Source organism: Pseudopipra pipra, chromosome 1 (assembly GCF_036250125.1).
Source record: "Pseudopipra pipra isolate bDixPip1 chromosome 1, bDixPip1.hap1, whole genome shotgun sequence".
NCBI lineage: Eukaryota > Metazoa > Chordata > Aves > Passeriformes > Pipridae > Pseudopipra > Pseudopipra pipra.
Window position 1 is genome coordinate 72,841,220 of NC_087549.1, and position 21,101 is coordinate 72,862,320.

Genomic DNA, 21,101 nt, shown 5'->3' on the forward strand with positions numbered 1-21,101 from the left:
ATATTTCCTTAAAACTCAGTATATTAAGCAGAGAGTACACAGAAATCGCAATGTTCCCTCTCCAACCCTGTCATTAATTTGTATATTAATCCATACACTAGAACCCTGCCTACTCTGACTTGTCAGAATCCCAATCCTTTGCCTTTCCTTGGAATACTTTCCAGAGCTCAGCTCACTTCCGCCATGTACCATGTCCTTTAAGAACAGTAAGCATGGCTACAGAACAATTTTATCTAACTGCTCTGTCATGTTTCTGAGGTTATTTTCAATGCCATGCTTCATGCACCCTTTTTTCCCATTATGATTGCAACTGTGCAACAACTTAAGATTGCTACTGAACTGCCTATAATAAAATTAAGTTTTCTACATACTTAACAAAGACATATCTTTGTAATGGAAAAATTACAAAAATTTGTAGATGAACTCATAATGAGCTTTCATTATTTCAGTCATTGATACAATGCTGTCAGGTAAATTCAGCTTCAAAATAAGCTCAGCTTTCAAGATAACAGTAGTGGTGGAGAAATCACATTACTTGCAATATGTGAAACTAAAACTGTGATTTCAGCTAGCTTCAGTCCAGATTGTTACAATCATCCCTTGTGAGACTAGTTTATATATTAATCCCTAGACTACCTTTTCTGTCTCTATTAGAAATACAATGCTAAAACATTCTAAATGCTAAAACTGAATCTAAATTTTTTCACCACAAACTTTCTGGCTTATAGCTAGTATCACAAACAACTCACACACCAGAGTCATTCTCCTGTCTTGTTCCTCATTGTGCTTCAAGGTGAAAGCAGGAGTTTCTGTTGATTTTATGCTAAGTTCATGACTTTGCAATTATGATACAACACTCTTCATTACTATTACTTTAGCCATGAATGAAAGACATCTAGTGCCTTTCATAAGACATGTAAATCAACCTTTATATAGATGATGCCCCAAAACTTCAGGTCACCAGCAGATATAATCAAAATTTTCTGCCAAAATTACTCAAAACTTTTATAAGTAAGATCTGTCTAAACTAACTCCTTTAGAAGACCTAGAGTACCCTCCCAATAATCTGATGTTTCTTCTTCCAGGAAAAACCACTGGTATGTCCAGTTAGCTTTATCCATCTTTTAACTCCTACACCTTCTTGCTAGTACATCACTTTAATGATGACCCTTTTTTGTAACATTGTATCATGAATTTAATACCATGTACTTTGAAGCTGCTCCATTTTGGCTGCCAGAAACACCTGTTATTTTCTTGAAGAACAATGTCAGAAAGGTACGAAGTGGTCTATATTGGTAATATCCTAATGGACTGCACAGCACTTTCCGTTTATACCTGAATTATCTTTTACCCTGGAGTGAAGCAGCCCTCCTTACCTGCATCAATATTTTCTTTTCCTTAAATTTGGGTTAGAGGTTTAATATTTTTATTTTACCTTCCTAAAAACAAAACAAGAGAATAAATACCCCATTTTAAATACAGCTATAGTTATTCCAATAACTCCAGGATACTCTTGGACAGTTTTTTTTTTTTCTTTTTTTTTGCTAATAGCTTTCTCTGTTTGAGTCAGTTCTGATTTCATGGAAATATTACTTATATATGAAATAAAGCTACACTACCCATACTTCAATAACTAGATCCATAAGCACTGGAACTAATGAAGCCTGATTTTCTATAAGTTTATATTTCAAGTCTTTTAAGTTTTCCTCTTTCATTTCCCCTTCCCATATCTCCTGTCTGTAGCATTTAGCAGTCTTACTGCTAAAAATTAAAATACATGTAGTATCTAGTCTCAAAGGACACATGTGCTAACATGTACACTCATTTGACCAGCACCTGACACCACCTGGACCAAATAAGGGACTCAGCTGCAAATCTGTCTCTCAGTGTAGAAACTAATTTAGGGATTTTTGCTTTATTGAGCCACTGTTTTTCATGCAACTTGGTTGACATCTAAGACCACCCTCCAATCAAATGCAGTTGTAATGGGAAGTGGGTTCCTTACTTATGAGCAGAAGAGTAAGAGTACCTGACAGACTACAATATGATCCTGTAAGCCTTATTACTTGACAAAACTAATCTAAAACCATGCCTCCTACTTTTTATTCTGATTTCTAGTGTTCAATGACAGTTATGGATTACTTTCCGGAGATAAGTGAATGTTCTAGGTCCACAGCAATTAAAAAGGTTGGATGAAGTATGAGTCCTCAGGAAATATCCTCCAGCTCCAGTATCACTCATTAATTCGTTCTAAAATTAGTGCAGTACAAAACCTCAGTATCCGACATTCCTTCTCCCTAACCATCTTTCTCCTTTTTCATTCATATTCAAAAACCAGTCAAGTGAAAGGAAAGTAGAAGTTCATATCTCGTAATGCTGAGTCCTTGAACCCAGCACTGCCTGCTGGGCCCAGAATGAAGAGGGTTTCAGATACTTCACTTTTTGTGGTTATTGTGCACTGTAGTGATCACAATTCAAGCACATAGGCAGATATACTGTTTTACAACTAAGGAACAATAACAAAGACTACATCTACAGCACAGGAACCACTGAGAACTGCAACAAATAGCAATACTTGCACACTCTGGTGAGCTCCTTGTTTTAGGAAACAGTGTGGCAAAATCTGGATATAGTAAATCAAGTCTCCTATCTTTGATCAGTACAACTCCCTAACTGAATGAAGGTACTTGGCTATCACTTGACCTTGAAGCACACACTAGTTGTTCCCTACATCCAAAGCCCTGAGAAAGCTTGTGCACAGTTACAATAAAATTTGTTTCCTATGTTTTTTTCAAAATAAGATTTGGACTTCTGAATCAAACACACATCATCTGCATCACAGGTCAAATAGAAAGCTCTTGAATGTGAGAACACTCACTTTGGTGAGCCCTGTTAACTAGATTTGAAAGAGATTTCAAGTTAGCCAGCATTGGTCCACAAAAGAAGTTATTGTCCGTGACCTGGAAGTCCCTGAAAGAGCTTGGTATAGGAATCTCAGAACAAGACTGTAGCCAGTGTCAGTTGTCACAGGTTGAATTACTTGGAGTTTAACAGCAGCTAAAAATGTATTTCTCAGCTTGAAATTATTTTTAAAGTTACATGTTTCTTAACAAAGGGATGCTTCACTCTGTTCTGGTTTAAGCAAGAAAGCAAACAACTTGCAGTTTAGTCTCTTTTTCAAAGTTAAATAAATCAAACAGCTAAATGATCGCTGGATGTGTAGCTAAATACCACATTAAACAGATCACATTAGTTCAACCTGTTTATATTTCACATTTACCTTGACTATGTGTGTCAAGTTGGTAACTCATTTTAGTGACAAAATTGAGCACCACATGTACCACTGATCAACATGTTTTAGCATTTTCTGGAACTACCCGCTAGACCTGCTGTACACAGAGAGGGGCTGGTGGGAGATGTGGTGGTTGGAGGCCGTCTGGGACACAGTGACTGCGAAATGATAGAGTTTTCAGTACTCAGAGATGCAAAGAGGGTCATCAAAAAAACTTCTACCCTGGACATCCAGAGGGCAGATTTCAGCCTACTCAGAAGACTGGTTTAGAGGTTACCTTGGGAAACAGCCCTTGAAAACAAAGAGGTCCAGGAGGGATGGACATGCTTCAAGAAGGAAGTCTTGATAGCACAGGAGCAGGCTGTCCCAGTCTGCCGAAAGATGAGCCAGCAGGGAAGACAGCCAGCCTGGCTGAACAGGGAGATTTTGAAGGAAATTAGGGGAAAAAAGAGAGCTTACCAATTATGGAAAAAAGGGCTGGCTACTCATGAAGAGTTTAGGAATATAGTTAGGTCATGTAGAAAGAAAATTAGAGAGACAAAGGCAGAATTTGAACTCAATTGAGCCACTTCTACCAATACATCCATAGCAAAAGGAGGGGCAAGAAAAACATCCATTCTTTGTTGGACATGGGGAGAACATAGTCACTAAAGATGAGAAAAAGGCTGAGTTACTTAACACCTTCTTTGCCTCAGTTTCCAACAGTAAGACAGGTTGTCCTCAGGACAGCTGGCTTCCGGAACTGGTAGACAAAGACAGGAAGCTGAATAGCCCCCCTGTAATCCAGGAGAAAAAAGCAACATGATGATCCACTTGGATCCTCCCAAGTCTATGCAACCAGATGGGATCCATCCTAGGGTGATGAGGGAGCTGGTGGAAGAGCTCGCCAAGCTGCTCTCCATCATCTACCAACAGTCCTGGCTCACCAGGGAGGTCCCAGATGATTGGAAGTTGGCAAATGTCATGCTGATCCACAAAAAGGGCTGCAAAGAGGACCCAGGAAACTACAGGCCTGTCATCCTGACCTTGGTGCCTGGTGAAGTTATGGAGCAGATCATCCTAAGTGCAATCACATGACACCTACAGGATGGACAAGGGATCAGACCCAGCCAGCATGAGTTTAGGAAGGGCAAGTCCTGTCTGATCAACCTGATCTCCTTTTATGATCAGGTGACCCACCTGGTGGATGAGGGGAAGGCTGTGGATGTGGTCTATCTGGACTTCAGCAAAGCCTTTGACACTGTCTCCCACAGCATTCTCCTGAAAAAGCTGGCGGCTCACGGCTTGGACAGGGACACTCTGTGCTGGGTTAGGAACTGGCTGGAGGGCCGGGCCCAGAGAGTGGTGGTGAACTGTGCTGCATCCAGTTGGTGGCTCGTCACTAGTGGTGTCCCCCAGGGATCAGTGTTGGGCCCAGTTCTGTTTAATATCTTTATTATGATCTGGATGAGGGGATTGAGTGTACCATTAGCAAATTTGCAGATGACACCAAGTTGAGGGGAGTGTGGATCAGCTGGAAGGCAGGAAGGCTCTGCAGAGGGATGTGGACAAGCTGCAGAGATGCTCTGATTCCAACGGAATGAGGTTCAGCAAGGCCAAGTGCCGGGTCCTGCACTTTGGCCACAACAACCCCATGCAGCGCTACAGGCTGGGCACAGAGTGGCTGAGGAGCAGCCAGGTAGAAAGGGACCTGGGAGTTTGGATTGGCAGGAAGCTGAACACGAGCCAGCAGTGTGCCCAGGTGGCCAAGAAGGCCAATGGCATCCTGGCCTGGATCAGGAACAGTGTGGCCAGCAGGACCATGGAAGTGATTCTTCCCCTGTAGTCAGTGCTGGTTAAGCCACACCTGGAGTACTGTGTCCAGTTCTGGGCCCCTCAGTTCAGGAAAGATATTGAGGTGCTGGAGCAAGTCCAGAGAAGAGCAACGAGGCTGGTGAAGGGACTGGAGCACAGGCCCTGTGAGGAGAGGCTGAAGGAGCTGTGGTTGTTCAGCCTGGAAAAGAGGAGGCTCAGGGGAGACCTCATCACTTTCTACAACCACCTGAAAGGAGGTTGTAGCCAGGTGGGCATCGGTCTCTTCTCCCAGGCAACCAGCAGTAGGAAAAGAGGGTACAGTTTTAAGCCCTGCCAGGGGAAGTTTATGTTGGATATTAGGAAGAAATTTTTTACAGGGAGAGTAATCAGAAATTGGAATGGGCTGCCCAGGGAGGCGGTGGAGTCACCATCCCTGGAGGTCTAAAGATGAGACTGGATGTGGTACTTAGTGCCATGATCTAGTAACCACAGCAGTGTTGGTTGAAGGGTTGGACTTGATGACCTCAGAAGTCTTTTCCAACCCAGCTGATTCTATGATTCTATGATTTTGATTTTTTTTGGTTTTACCCTCTTTAATTACTTGTCATTGCTTACAATTGCAATAGCATATGCAGCACCAAAAGAAGGGACACTCTGCTTTGCTAAACTTTTAAAAGATAAAAAATCAGCTAATACCCATTAGAGTTTACATTATAGACAGAAAAGAAAAAAAAAAAAGGATTGGAAAAGGAAATGAGCATAAAGTAGGCAAACTTCATATAAACAATAAAATTTCCTATGCTTCATGCTTGTGAGATTGTTTTCTGATTTTGCAAGAGATAATTTTTCTTAAAGCAAATGGAAACTTTAAAAAGAACTGTAAAACAAAAGCATAATAACTATCTTATTTTCTGGTCCTTTTTCTAAACTAGACATTTCAAATTTGTTTTGTGAGATGACAAGTATTTTAAAGGCAGACTGTTCTTTCTGATGGATAAAGTACTTCTGAAAACCTTCCATCTTCAAATTCCCTTTAAAAGCTTGATGAAAGAAAAAAATGCTGACATTTGGTTTTTTCCAACACATTTTTTTCATCTTGTGTCATAACAAGAACTCTAGGATACATATAGTTTTTCTTCACAGTTTTGTGTTCAGCATAATTCCAGAATGTTGAAACAAAAACAACAATAACAACAACAACAATAATAATAATAGATTAATGAATAAGCAACTATTTCTAAGAAACAAATATTTATTTTTTTTTTTAATTTCACAGCAACACCCAACATGGTTTGTTCCTGTATGCGGAAAGTATATACCCTTTACCAGCCTCCCAGATCCAAAACTAAAATTAATGTATATGATAGCATGACTGAAATGAGAACACTGACATCTATAAACATAAAGTATGTCACCCAACTTGAGCCTCAAACTAGATTACTCATTTCAGTAACAATTTGTTTAAAAAGTTATTCTTTTATTACTGGACTGAAGCAAATTCAAGCGAGATTATGCTTCTCAAGGGAAAAGAAGCATTTGCTGAAACAAATGTACAACTTATCCGAGTATGCTGTAAAATCTGAAAATGTTTGTCCTCTGAGTCATATTAGCACAGTCCACAGATTTCCACAGTTCCTTCTCTAGCGCATGTATCACCTGCATACATGAGACTAATACCTGTTTTGTGATCCACTTAAGCTTTTCATTACTAGATTTTAGCTGCTCCTAAATTTGGCTGTGATGGTCCTATCTCTTATTAGACAATTTCAAGCCCTCTTTACTAACTCTGATTAACCTGAAGACTTTAACATGTCCTTATGACTTCAGATTTTGATTTTAAGCTTCATTTTTTTGACCTTTATGAGTCTCTGTGGTCTAGTTCTCCTACATCATAATAATTTATGGTTTCAGTGAAAATGCCTTCAGTCCTAACTCTCTGGTCACCCATTTTCATGTATTACGTGCACTTCAGCAAGAGATGCATCTTTAAAATATCATCATGGTTTTCTCTCTTTGAAATATTTATATGGATCAAAAGATTTATCATTATTATTTTATAAAACGCTAGGTTGGAAATAATAGCAGGGAACTCAGTATACTAAGTCTTGATAAAAAATCCTGAAGTGTCTTGGCTAATATCTGCTATAAGACAGATAAAGCCAAGAAACCAACTAATGAGAAACATTCCAAAATTAAAACACAGGCAGTAGCCACCTGCTGTGATATTACAGCCTAGGAGCAATATTATCAAACCAAAAGGAAGAAAAACTGTTCATTAAAAATTGTGTGGTATAAATCATTAGGTGGACACAGACAATACCCATTATTATGGTAAATGCTGCAAAACGAGGACACCCAAATAGATTAGGATTGGCTACACTGCAGTTTCACAGCCTGGTTGCAGACTGGAAAACAGAAGAGGCAGGTTCTCCTAGGAAATTAAATCTGGTCCCCTAATACTGCTGGCAAACATGCTGTAAGACTGCCTTTCTCAAGCTGTATAAAAACAGTTGTTGTTGTTTTTCTCCCACGATTCTCTATTGAAAAACGGCTCTAAAACCAAAGAATCGGCATAGTTGAAAGGGGTCCCAAGACAGCATTTAGTCCACTCTGCACCTCTGATGCATCAAAAATTTCTTTTCATTTCAAGATGAAATGAAGCCTAACATAGTTACTATCTTCTTGAATAATATGTTTGCCAGTCCTCTGTCCTCTAACTGTTTTTCTTTTCCACTTCACAGGCCACAGCCGAAGAGTGCCTATGGCAACTCATGCTGTTCAAACACTGTGAAACTTTTACAAAGTTCAACCTCACTGAAGAAGGAAAACAAGAAACCTGGAGAGTCTCTTTATAGTTTAAAGCTATCATCTAACAGTTGAAAGGGAGAACTGGGCATTTTAAGTCTCTGACACTATTTTCAGCTATGCCTTTAATTCACTTGGTAAACGTTTGGCTCATAACATGTTTTACTCCAGACGAAATAAACAGTAGAAAAGGTAGATTACTTTCACTGCAACTCTTCCTGAGATTATTTAGCTTCCAAAGTACTCAGAGATAGTCAGAATATAAGTTTTTTTGAAATAAATTAAATTCACTAAATATCTTGCACAACCCAAGCTGAGTATCACTACAACCAGTAAAGAATGGAAAATAGTTGTAATAAGACACATTAATTTCTCCTTTATTCACTATGGTAAAAATTCATAATTCTGTTTTGAAAGATACATACCTACAACAATAAAAACAAAAAATTGGTTGAAGTACACAAATATTTGATAAATAAAAAAGTTTCATATGCATGCTCCTCATTCATAGGATTTTATTAATATAAATATTTAATCCATTCAATAATTACAAGAAGGCATAAAAATATTTCCAATTGCTCTTTCTTACATTAATTAAATAAACTCTTAGAAGCAATGAAGTACTTTCTTTTCCAGGTACACTTAGCGACAAGTTCTTGCTATGGCTGCAAAACCTCTGAGTCAAGACAGACAACTCAAAAGTTCAAATTCACTGAAACTTAAACAGAACAGAGACTTTATACCCAAATCCTTTGTCTTGCAGAACACCAGGGTTTACAGAGGATTTCTACCCTGGATGGCTTTCCATTGGTGCCTAAGTTTTAGCAACACAGCTGTGTACTCCAAAGCTAAGGGCTTTTTTTGAAACCATCAACATAGTAGTTTTCTAATTAATAAGGAATCTTCAAAACATTTCCATAGCTGAACTGGTAACTATTCTGTGACACAGCAGGGAATGTGCTAAAACTGTTAACAAATTACAAGCCCCAATAACACTGATCTCAAATCAGTTACAAAATAGGAAATTTTTGCACTTAAGGTTTTCCTACTTTCCTCATGGAGCTTTCCAAGAAAATTAGAGCTACGTATTTTCCATTTCAGGCCAGGGGAAGATGCTGTGCAAAACAAAATACTGCTTTCTTTCAAAACATTATTTTGAGATAAAGAGGGATGAGACAGAAAACCTTCACATTGTGCTGTTTTCTGTGCTTGTCAGGAAGGTTTAACAATAGTTCTAGACCATATGTCTGCTTTTTGTGTACCAGTAGGGGGAGACAAATATTTTGGAAAACTGGATATAATTCTAAGTTATTAGGTTAATTCTTAAAGTTCAGCTGAAATAAAAAAACAAACCTGTTAGATGTTTTCAATCTACTAAAAATGAAATTCTATCACTAGAATAAATTTTAAAAAGAGAACAAATCCTGGGAAAATGCACAAAAAGAAAAAGGTAATAAATTATCCTTTCTTTTGTATTTAATTACTGCCAGTCTAACAAATAGACCACAGATGATGACAACCTCAGAATTAAGCCTAATCTCTGAAATTAAGGCATGTAAAATTGGTTTTATATGTGGAAAAAAAGTACTGTTCTTCTGCCTCTTTAATATCCTGAAACAAAACTGAGTACATGTTTCTCGGTGTGCAATGTTAAGCCTGGCCACTGAACGTAAAAAGTCTCATTTTTCCTTTGAGCTGTGCTTATTCTTGTTCAGTGGTGAGACTAGCAGCACCATCTGTCATTCACCAGCAGAATTTTTCTTCCACAGTTTTGGCCACTTCATATTTCCACCTAGGTTATGCTTTCTGAATAAATATCCCCTTCAGTGACAATCCGGAACTAGCTTTCAAATTATCATGGAAGAGCACCCCAAGGTTCATCTTTTGACGTGAACCTACACTTGCTAAGACTTTGCTTCAGCTTCTAACACTGAGGTTATCTTCCTAGCATGCTGGAGTGAACGTCACCCTTCTCTCTACATGTCTCTACTGTTTGTCTCGCTTCACCCATTTACTATTATGCATCATCCCATTCACCTTCAAGAAAACAATGTCCCATTTTGATGTTCCCATCGCTCAAAACCTACTACCTATATTTGTTCAGATATAAGAAAAACCACCTACAAGATTTCCCATATGTTTTTCTTAATAAATTGGGTATCCATAAAGCACATCCATTTATTAAAATCATTCCACTGTAGCTTAAAAGCCTGACAGCTCCAGGCGGCCGCTGTGTTGATTACTATTGGTATCTAATCTTACCTTAACATTTCTCCAGTGCTTCCGTGTATTCACTGATTGGCTTCTTATGTATTTAGATGTGCAACCTATCTTTTTCTCTGCTGTACAGAACCTGACACGATGGAGTCCCGGGCTCATAGCTAGAGTTTCTATGTACTCTGGTCATAGAAATAAAACCCACCATTAACCCAAAAGGACACATCTGCACTAACCTTGCCTCAGGAAACTAATTTTCTAGATGACACTGTGAAAAAGCTGAATTATATATATTTCTGATTGATAAATTGTGTGTATTTCAGCACATCCAAGAAACACAGAGACAAAAATAGTCTGGTGACTACTTAGGGGTAGAGCTTATAGACATAGACAGATGCTTTATCACTAATGCCCTATGGACATAGGGCATTAGTGATAGGACAAGAGGAAATGGCTTCAAATTGTGCCAGATGAGGTTTAGATTTGACATTAGGAAAAATTCCTTCACTGAAAGGGTTGTCAAAGCTGGAACAGGCTGTCCAGGGAAGTGGTGGAGTCACCATCCCTGGAGGTATTTAAAATACATGTAGATGTGGCACTTGGGGACACAGTTTAATGGTGGACTTGGCAGAGCTGGGTTAATGGCTGGACTTGATGATCTCAGAGGTCTTTTCCAACTTAAATGATTTTATAATTCTATGGCATAGAGACATCTATGGCATATGGCCATAGGTATGTGCTGATGGGAAAACTGAAAATTACTCACCACGCTGCAGCCAGGGCAGTCAAGACCATTTTCACATGTCCTACGCCGTGCCTGGATCCCTCCTCCACACTGAGCAGTGCAGCGCTCCCATGGACCCCAGCTTGTCCAAAATACATGAGGGGGGCACAACAAATGCTCATTGCAGTACCTGTGAGAAGAGACAAACAAGGAGGCAAAGAATCTATTTAGTATCAATACAAGACCTTCCTGAAAAGCCTCTCATTTGCATAATTCAGATAGATGTTTGTACAAGGAAGTATTCTATACAAAGGGCCTCTCGCTATTCATCAAGCACTGAACTAACAGTTGTCACACTGCACAGAGTGTTTAAACATTTGAGGGTTTGTATTTTTTTTAGGCTGCAATTGCGTGGGTGAAGCATTTGTTTGCTTTATTCAGTGACTATACAATCCATGCAATGTAACCATGCTATTGTACTGCAAGCACGTAAGCAAGATTGAAAACTATTTTATTAAAACCAGTTGTGGCTATACATCTGGGGTAGTCAAACATTTAGGCAGGCAGTCTTTTATCAGTTTCCAGCTAAGAATTGATTAGGATCCATCTCTCTCATCTTCAGAGAGCTAAACTTGCTTTTTGCTTTCCACAGCGTCTCTGCTTTTATGGGCAAAATAAAAGTTAAAACATTGATTCTAGGCATAAAGAACTGTACTGTTTTCATAATGTTATTACTTTATCTTTTAAAAGGTGTTTTTAGCTATTATAATCCTTGAAGGATTTCCCAGTAGGCTACAAACTGATTCAGGAGCCTAGTAGGTTCTTGAGGGAGGCAGGAATATTTTAATACTGAGCTGTCATTATTGTAACAAGACATTCAGACTTGTGGGAAGGTCTCAACTTTTAGTGAGCTTTTTCATTTTTCATAAAAACCAAAGATTCCTGATTTTTCGAGCGTGCCACCCAAAACCTCTAGCCACAGCACATGCTGCTTTTTAAGGAACCTCTACACAGGTCTAAAGGATTTGGGCCACCAGCAAGTGTGCTGAGGGGTCTCTAACAGACCAAGCTCTTACTTCAGATGAAACAAAGTCACAGCAGATAGAAAACAGACAGTCCTGAAGAGATGTTCTAATATTTTATGGATGAGTCTGGGTAGCTCTTGCTATAACTACTGACTGTTCTGAACAAATAAATCAATCTGTTACAGTATTTCCTCTGTTTTTACACCAGCCGTCCAAAATCCAATGTCTTTTCCTTCTAACAAGTTTCCATCACTTTGCACTCTCCTGCAATGAAAACTGACTCTAATACTCCAGTTATACATTTCTACAAAAAGAGAAATGACAGCATGAACAGTTGTCATTTATTGCATATGCTGGAGCCTATGATTTAAACTTTGTCCCTAGGTCTGAGCAACTCCATCAAAATTTAAAGGTGGGAGTGGGGTAAATAGGGGAGTGACAGTTTTTTGTTTCTATATAGCTAAGAAAATTATTAACAGCTTGTGCTGACCTTTCCTCAGCAACCCGAGGAAAAAACTCCCCAACTCTCAATATTTATGAATCTGGTGTCTCAGAATTCTTCGGCGCGTGATTAGGGTAAATGCTTTTCAGCAGTAGCTTATACATAAACTACCTTTTTTTCCCCTTCTGCATTGTTCAGTATTTGCAGTTCACAGTTCACATTATCCCATCATTAAATAAGTATAGGAATGTTCTGCACCTGGATATTCTTTCCCTAAAACTCCAACAACTAAACACATTCTTTGTCACATGCAGTCATTTATGTGAATGTTTGTGACAGTTTGTCTCTGGGAGCATTTGTTGAGAATATGTACTCATGTAACATCAGCATTTATTTAGTCAAATTAGTACATATTTTGCATAATTGCATTAGTTCTTAATGACGATGTGCTATGTTAATTTGGGACACACACACAGCAGGGCAAAGTAAGTCTGCCATAAAGCTGAGAATTACTGATGTTCAGCTATGCAAAAGGTAAAATTAAGGAACTCATCTTGTCTTAAAATATAGGTATGTACAGTGTAGCTGTCTAAAAATGAAGCAGTCATCTATACTTGAGCAACAGATCATGGAAAGAAACAGCCCTGCTAAAAATATTATTTATATCACCCTATGTCTAATGTAGGTCATATAAATACATCCCTCAGTGTACAGATTTCTTTTCATTGACTATAAATGCTGCATGGGAAATGGACATCTAAGCTCCCATTACAGACAATGGAAATTTGGTCAATACAAACTATGATGATTAGAATGATTAATTTGAAGAAATTTAGGAATATACAGCAGGACATAAATTACTGTTCTCCACAGCCTATATTGACTAGATTTCTACAGACCATAGTGAAAGTTCAGACAGCTCATGCACGTATAAGCACTCACATTTATGAACACCTGAAGTTAGGTGTGACAGATCTTGCTTAGATGAGAGATGCCACAATGCAGTGTCTCTTTTAGTGCCTATGTGCCCTACCACCCACTCTCTCATTTAAGCAGGACACAGAAAAGAAACCTAATAACTGACACAGTAAGCACTTCAAAGCCCTGGCAATTTTGTTAACCAAGACTATTCGAAGATGCAGATGAAAAAAGCTCTAAAATCTCTATGCAAACTACTTCAGTTTAGGAAATAATTTTTTAAAAAAGCCAACACCAGAAGTGTCAATTTTTCCTTTTCTTCACGAAAAGAAAAAACAAAACCCAACACAGCGTACAAGTAGAATCTAATTTTCATTTCAGCCAGCCAGCCAGCCTCTGAAAACATCAGGTATGTTTTCACAGCTAGAGACATCCCTGCAATTGATCTTTGAGAGCTGTGCTACACCATGGGTCTTTGAGCCAAGTTTCATTATATCTGTTCTTGGCTGCATTTCAAGTCACTCAGCAACCCTTTTTCCCTTTTGCTCTTTCTTCCCCTCTTAATTTTGTTCTCAGGATCCACTGGGCTAACATTTTACAGTAATTCAACAAAACATGCAAGAAACTGCAATCTGTGAAACCAGTGCCCTCTCCCCTAACTTAACTGCAATGAGGTCAGAAGGGAGAACAGCCTAGAGAAATGTGGGTTTTACATTATGACCCTTCATGTTTTCCCTTGTAGTGAACCCAGAGTTCAAATGCCTTAATAAAGGAATTGTCATACTGGGGGAAGGGAGAACATCCTATGTCCAGTTTTCTCCACAGCTACTAGTTCCTACAGTAAATTTTACACCAGGCGACTTCAATACAACTGGCATTACTATTCTTGTTCCTATAAAAATCTCAACCTTTAGTAAAACATCAATTTATGCAATTTATGTCAGGGTTGCCATGCAGCCCTGAGTACTACAGGCACGACAGTTACAAATGTGTCCTTTTTATTCCACAGAGAGATGTTATTTAAACAAATACTTCTTTATTTTGAGCTATATTATACTACCATGTATTTAAGAAAAACAAACTAGCCTTCCCATTCCTATGAAACATACTGTTACGTGGTGGGTAGTTGTGATTACCAGCTAGTGGCTTACTGGGAAGCACAGACTATACTGAGGCTGATGGGATTGTCAGATTTCTTTAGCTGAAGGCAGACACATGTCACACACATGCCCTGTGGGACTGAAATTTTTGAATTGGCAGAAATACCTACCCAGGAGACTGTGGATGGTGGCAGGAGCTGGGACATGTTGTCCCAGGGACTTTAGTGGAAGAGTAGGGAGCAGAGAAAGCAAGGAGGACTGGAGCTCCCACTTCCTAGCAGACAAGACGTCCATGGGACTGCAAGCAATCCTAAGGCCTTGTGGTGTTTGATCTGCTCTGCTGAAGGGAACTGGGCTTGTTCACACTGCTCAGAAACAAGCAGTGCTACAGAGAGCAGGCATTTGACTCTCAGCAGTTCCTCTTTTTCATGGAAACAAGCTCAAAAGCTGAATGTCTGTTGAGGATTGTGTACAAAAAAAGAAATGTGACAACATCTACTGCTTCTAACCTTCTTATACACCCCAAAATACCCAGGGCTTTCAGAGGTTTACTCCTCATCTGCAGCCAATTTATTTTTCTAATTGCCATTTTTTTTTCTTTCTATTCTTTCCTCTGTAAGAAAAGATAAATACACCCACTGAAAGCAATTTTAATGTCCTCCATGTCTGCACAGATAGGAGGGAGACCAGTGGACTTAATGAGGTCATATCTACAGCATCTTCCACAGAAAGGACAAACATTCTCACTTCATGATAATGTCAAGACAAGATACTACAGACTCTGTATACAAAGATCTAGAGAGTTTTCCAGCAGCTTCAGTGAATATTTCTCATACAGGAAAAATCAGAAATTTTTAAGCCCCTAAGGATTTCATCAGGATGTCTTCCATCTGGAGTCTTGACTTCAAAATTATTATCTGATTAGCAAATTTTCTTACAACGTTATTTTTACTCCCTCTCCATATTCTGTCTAAGTGCACATCAGCTGCACTTTTAACCTATTTTTACAAGGGAAATTTGCATTGTAACATGAGTATTTGCTGCTATCTCTCAGCTGCTTTCCACCCCCCACACACCCCTTTAGCAGCAGATCATGCAACAGCTTAACCTATCTTCAACACTTTAAATTGGTAAATATTGCCACTGATTTCAAGAGAATGACCAGCTAGCACAGAACTGCCCGATAGATTAGCCATGATAGGATCATGGCTTTCATGCGGTAGAACAAACATAACCTAAACAAACACTTAGCTCTTAACACAAGAGCAAATACTTTAAAGATGAATATGTGCATTCACATCTGCAGGTGAATTTACCTCAGATACACACTGCCTTTTCTGTGTTTGCTTTCTAAGGAGTTATGTACTGGATTTCTACTGAAATCACTGTTTGCTGAAAAGCTGTTTTAAGGTTTGGCATGATGTTGGCTGTGGAAACTGAATCCTACCTTTATACCCCTGAACATGTGAACGTGATTAAAGTACGTGTGTTTATAAAGACAAATGCACACAATGTGTAAACCAACTAATTTAAATTTTTACTAAGACTGCACATATTTTCATTTTACACATGAGCTGGGTCATTAAGAAAGTAAAATGCTGATATTTAGAAGAATCGATTGATTTAAATGAAAAAATCTGAGAAGTTGTTTTTTGCACTTTGGATACAAAAACAGTAAATGTTTCTTAGGATTTACTGCATATGTAATATTTGTTCAGCCTGCCTAAATGTACTGGGCTCAATTCTCAAAGGAACTGTTTCCATTTGGTGCAGATGTAACTCCAATAGGAGTGAAATGGTCAATTAGGACTATTGCAAATACTGGTACTCCATTGCCCTCCCAGCTAAAAACTCACTACAAGCTGTAAGAGCCATGAGGACGCTCATAAAGCCCTAATGGTCCCAATCAGCTTCACTTGAACCCCTGTCCACACCCATGGGCCAAGAAGCTCTATTCAACCTGATCCTAACCACAGCTTCTGCCTTAGCTTCCTACCTGGACCTCTCTCATTGCCATGATATCACCTATGATACAGGCTCTTGGTTGGATCTGGTCACAATCTCCAGGCTTGCCCTGCTCCCCTGCTGGGGGTGGTGGGCTGGGCCCTGGCTGGCCAGTTTCCCAGGACTCTCTGCTTTTTACAGCTCTGAAAAAATTTGTTCAAGTACTTGGCTTAACACTGACAAAAATCCTGGCAAATAACTGATGCCTCATTCCTCTAGCTGTTTTACAAATTATTTGACAGAATTCCCTAACTTATCACACCCTCTGGAAAAAAACCCCTACTTAAAATGTTATAAAAGTATCAGGACATGACAGAGATGACAAACAAAACTAGGATAGAGGGAGGAAGGTGAGCTGTGAGCAAGCTGTGAGCGAGAGGAAGGTGCAGGGCCAGTGAAAGTGAACAATGTTTCAAGGAGATAGGAAAGAGTGACAGAAGAACTGAGAGAAACAGGCATCCTGCAGTAAACTCACAGGCACATACATCCCAGATTGCTGCTGAACTAGACAAAGAAAGAAAGGACAAATAACCCACAGGCTACGAAAGCAAAGCAACATAAGCCTATTGTTCCTTCAGAATTGTTATATACCAAAATTCATTCCTTATTAGCTGCCATTATTTCAACACATCATAAGTACTACTTTCCATTTTGTAACTGCTTTTACAGTGCACCCATTGTCTTAACACTCAACATATTCTGCTATAATTAAGAAAATATTTCCCACAGTATTCTTTATTTCTCTGAAACTTCTTGTTGGACTTTTATTCCATGTGAAACTAAAATGAACAATGACTACTAACATCTACAGTCCATCACCAAAAAGTCTATCTAAGCTAAACTACTTTTTTCTATATTTAGTCTCGTTGTGTCCTGCCCTGGACTGACCTCTTGGTCCAAGAAAATCAATAACTCTTATTCGTGCTGGGACAGAGCTAAGTAACAGCAGATAGAATCTACTTTGGTGGTGATGGCTTTTTGGTTGGGCAACCTATTTTCAGAAAGTAATTTACAAAGTAACAAAGTGCTCTCCACTGTGATGAAATGACAAATATTCATGGCCCTAAAAAACCAAGGAATGTTGTTTATGTGTTCTGCAATACTGATCCTTTAAGAGTTAGAAAGACTGGTGATCCACTAATGCATAAATGTGTGATGCAACAATGCAATTCCTTCAATGAATCTCTTAATCTGAAGAAATGCCAGAGTTGATGTTCAATTAAATGCCTCACTGAAACTCATCATAAAGATTACTGAACTTTGTTTTCATCCAACAGCAATATAGGATATTACATCATCCATACAGAAACATCAAAGTAAGCTTTAAGTGCATATTGAGAGGAATTGTATCCGCATACATCTCTTAGAACTGATGACTACAGGACTCCACATTCTTACACCAATACCAGTCTTCTGCTATCGAGCCTTCTGGTATGCCTCTAGAAACAACATAATGCACACAAGAGTTGCAGTTTATCTTTATATGTTCTAGCTTGATTTAAAGAAATATTTAATTCCTATTAAAACTGCGAACACAAAAATTAAGAGACGTTAGGGTGCATGTAAAATGGAATGAAAGGCCTGAACTTGATATTCGGAGCTAGTGACAAAATACTTATTCTGGTGCCAAAGCAGTACATGATGAAATCAAAATCTGAGCTGACTTTATATGCTCAGGGGTTAATATATATACAAACAATTAAAAAAAAAGCCCAAGCATGAAACCTTACTAAAAGATATTTGAGTTCATATTTATTGAACAGAAAACAAAGCCCTTGAAACTTTCTTTCATGTTATAGAAATGCTTAATTCATCTATGACAGAAAAAAATGAACTCAAAGCATCAGTAACATAGTGCTGTGACCTTATTATATTTTGCTCTGAATTCTTGTCTTGAGGCTGGACAAGTTACAATTCAAACACAGTGCAATCAATTTTCAAGGAGAATCAATTTTCAGGGTCTCAGGGGACAACAGCACGTTGCTTCAGCAGAAGCAACTGGCACTACCAGGAGCTCTCAGGTGGCTCAGAAGGGATGAAGCTAAGTGAAAAATGAAAGATCTGCTGCAGACCCACAGCCTTGTTAATGGGAATACTGCTACTGGACAGCAGTGAAGTTAAAGAGAGTGAAAGGAAGGGGAAGAGAAAACCAAGGCAAGTAAAAGAGAAAATGTCTTATGGAATACAACTGAGCAGAAGAAATTAAAACAGACAATAGAAGAAAGATAACTCACCTCTCCTCACGATTCTGTCCCACACAGACGCGTCCTCCATGGCGCGGGGTTGGATTGCTGCAGGAACGCTGACGAACTTGAAAGCCTATTCCACAAGTGGTACTACAAGGTGACCAAGGTGTCCATGGTGTCCAGCCTCCATTTCTGGTAGAATAAAAAGCTCAGGCTCTGTCATCTGTTATACATAGCGAATGGCTGATTAGGTGTGATTGACAGCAGAATCTGGCCTATTAGTATATCTGTAGAAGTCATTAATAGCGCATTGTGTTCCATTTCTTCAAGAATACTGAACAAAAATAAAGGTACTCTGATCATTCCATATTCTATGCTTTGTAATTAGCAACTGCTAAAATTACCCTGTCACACAAGAAGTACAAAGTTATGAAGCTATTTAGTTGCTTTTGGTCACTTTATTCTGGGTAAACTTCATATGCAAATTCTCGTATCAAAGTTCTGAAGATAATTTTTAATTATATACTGTTTTCAGGAAGATTAAAGTGTCAAATTTTGCTACCCCTTCTGAAAGTAAAGTGATTAAAGCCTGGAGGAAAAGGAGGCCCAGAGGACCCCATATTGCTCTCTACAACTACCTGAAAGGAGGTTGTAATGAGGTGGGGGTTGGTCTCTTCTCCAGTGTAACAAGTGACAGAATGAGAGGAAATGGCCTCATGCTGTGCCAGGGGAGATTTAGATTGGATATCAGGAAAAATTCCTTCACAAATAGGGTTGTCAAGCATTGAAGTGGTGGAAGAAAAGTGGTGGAGTTACCATCCTTGGCGCTATTTAAAAGACATGTAGATGTGGTGCTTAGGGACATGGTTTAGTTGTGGACTTGGCAGTGCTTATTAATGGTTGGACTCAATCCTGAGGGTCTTTTCCAGCCTAAATGATTCTATGATTCTAAAGGAAAAAGAGTATTAATTAAGTGTCAAAATGCATTAGTTCTCAATTTCAACAGGATACTCTGATAAGACGTCAATACCTTTTTTGTAATATAACAAAAAAGCTAACAGAATTCACATGCTGTACCTTGTATTTGGGAACTTTGAGAAAGGATGCTCCTGTTCCTCCCTAATATACCATAGAAAAAAATAATTATTCTAATTAAGTTAAAAACTTTTAAACCATAAATGATAGAACCTGAAATTGTGTTGTATACCTGGAACAGTTGGCAATCTCCATGGTTGGTCCTTCACACAGCCAACCTCCACACTGAGGAGCAGGACTGTCACACACACGTGTCCTGCAGACGCAGGAGCCAACACTGGCACCGTCAGTGTGGGTGCAAGGTTTCCACTGTGACCATGTTCCAAAATGTCCATCCACTGTCAGATTCCTCATCTAGAAACAAACACAACAGAAAAGCTTACCTGAGGCCTGACAGTTCCTTCATAAAACCTCTTTATTTTGCAGTGCATGAAGGTCCAGCCTTCAGACATCAACAATAAAAGCCTCCTCTGGAGAGGTATAACTTCCAGACAGCAAGCTCCCCTTTTAATTTCTGCAGCTGCATAATTTCCATGACTTCTGACCGATATGACCCACTGCATGTCAACACTATAGCAATAACAGCAATCACAACTAACTGTTACCTTTCACATTCATGCTTGTCTACAGGGAGTCAATGGAAACTACAGTTTCAGTTTCTCCATTGTCTTCTGATGACTGTGTTCCCTACTTTCTAAAATTTTCCTGTGAAAATGGAACCCGGATACTGACTGTAAAACCCAATCTAGATCAAAAGGAAGAGTCAGCAGAGGATAAGGAAAAAATGAGAATACTATGAGGATGGTGAAGCACTGGAAAATATTTCCCAGAGAAGCTGTGGATACTCCATCCCTGGAAGTGTTCAAGGCCAGGCTGGATGGGGCTTTGAGCAACTTAGTCTAGTGGAAGATGTCCTTGACCTTGGCAGGGGGACTGGAACTAGACGATCTTTAAGTTCCCTTCCAATGAAACCATTCTGTGATTCTATGATACTGTGATAGTCCAGCATAAAAAAAATGGATCAATCAAACTCAAATCTCCATCATGAGTGTCTCTTTTTGACAACAGTTTTTTGAGGCATATAGTACCATTTCATAAAAGTGAAATGTGGTTTTAAATGACAGATGCTAAGCATCAGATGTAATTATATGTATAAATCCTATAAGCATCAGCAAAAAGCAGCACCTAACCCTACATGATGAGACAGTTTGTCCCTGTAGAATTCAATTCTCAACACCTTTGGCTGGAAGAGTCACACCATTCTTATATTGACTGGAATGTTTCCACCAAGCAGCCATAACACATTTAATAAGAAATCCTTACTGTCCAGCTGAAATAAAATGAGCTAATGGAAAGTGCAGCAGCCTCCATGGCTACTGGAATTTCTAAAGAAAATGGGGAGGGACAACAGCTCTCAACAAAAACAGACTTTCATATTATCTTATCCTTTTAGCATCTTGACAAATCTGTGATCCTAAATGGAAATGATGGCCACTTTTTCACTTAAATGCTATGGGATTTGTCTTTTGATTGCCAGATTTTAACTTTCAGTCAAGACA

At 38.9% G+C, this 21,101-nt stretch overlaps 1 protein-coding gene across 8 annotated transcripts in view; it reads right to left on the minus strand.

The window, feature by feature from the left end:
* SEMA5A (semaphorin 5A) overlaps positions 1-21,101 on the minus strand; it is a 338,112-nt gene that overhangs the window by 66,597 nt on the left and 250,414 nt on the right. For all 8 annotated transcript variants that reach the window (XM_064661194.1, XM_064661239.1, XM_064661203.1 and 5 more), the window contains 3 exons: positions 19,715-19,896; positions 18,556-18,699; positions 10,875-11,022 (listed from right to left, as the gene is read on the minus strand). In XM_064661194.1, coding sequence (XP_064517264.1) covers positions 10,875-11,022; positions 18,556-18,699; positions 19,715-19,896 — 474 coding nt within the window. The remainder of the gene's footprint in view (positions 1-10,874; positions 11,023-18,555; positions 18,700-19,714; positions 19,897-21,101) is intronic.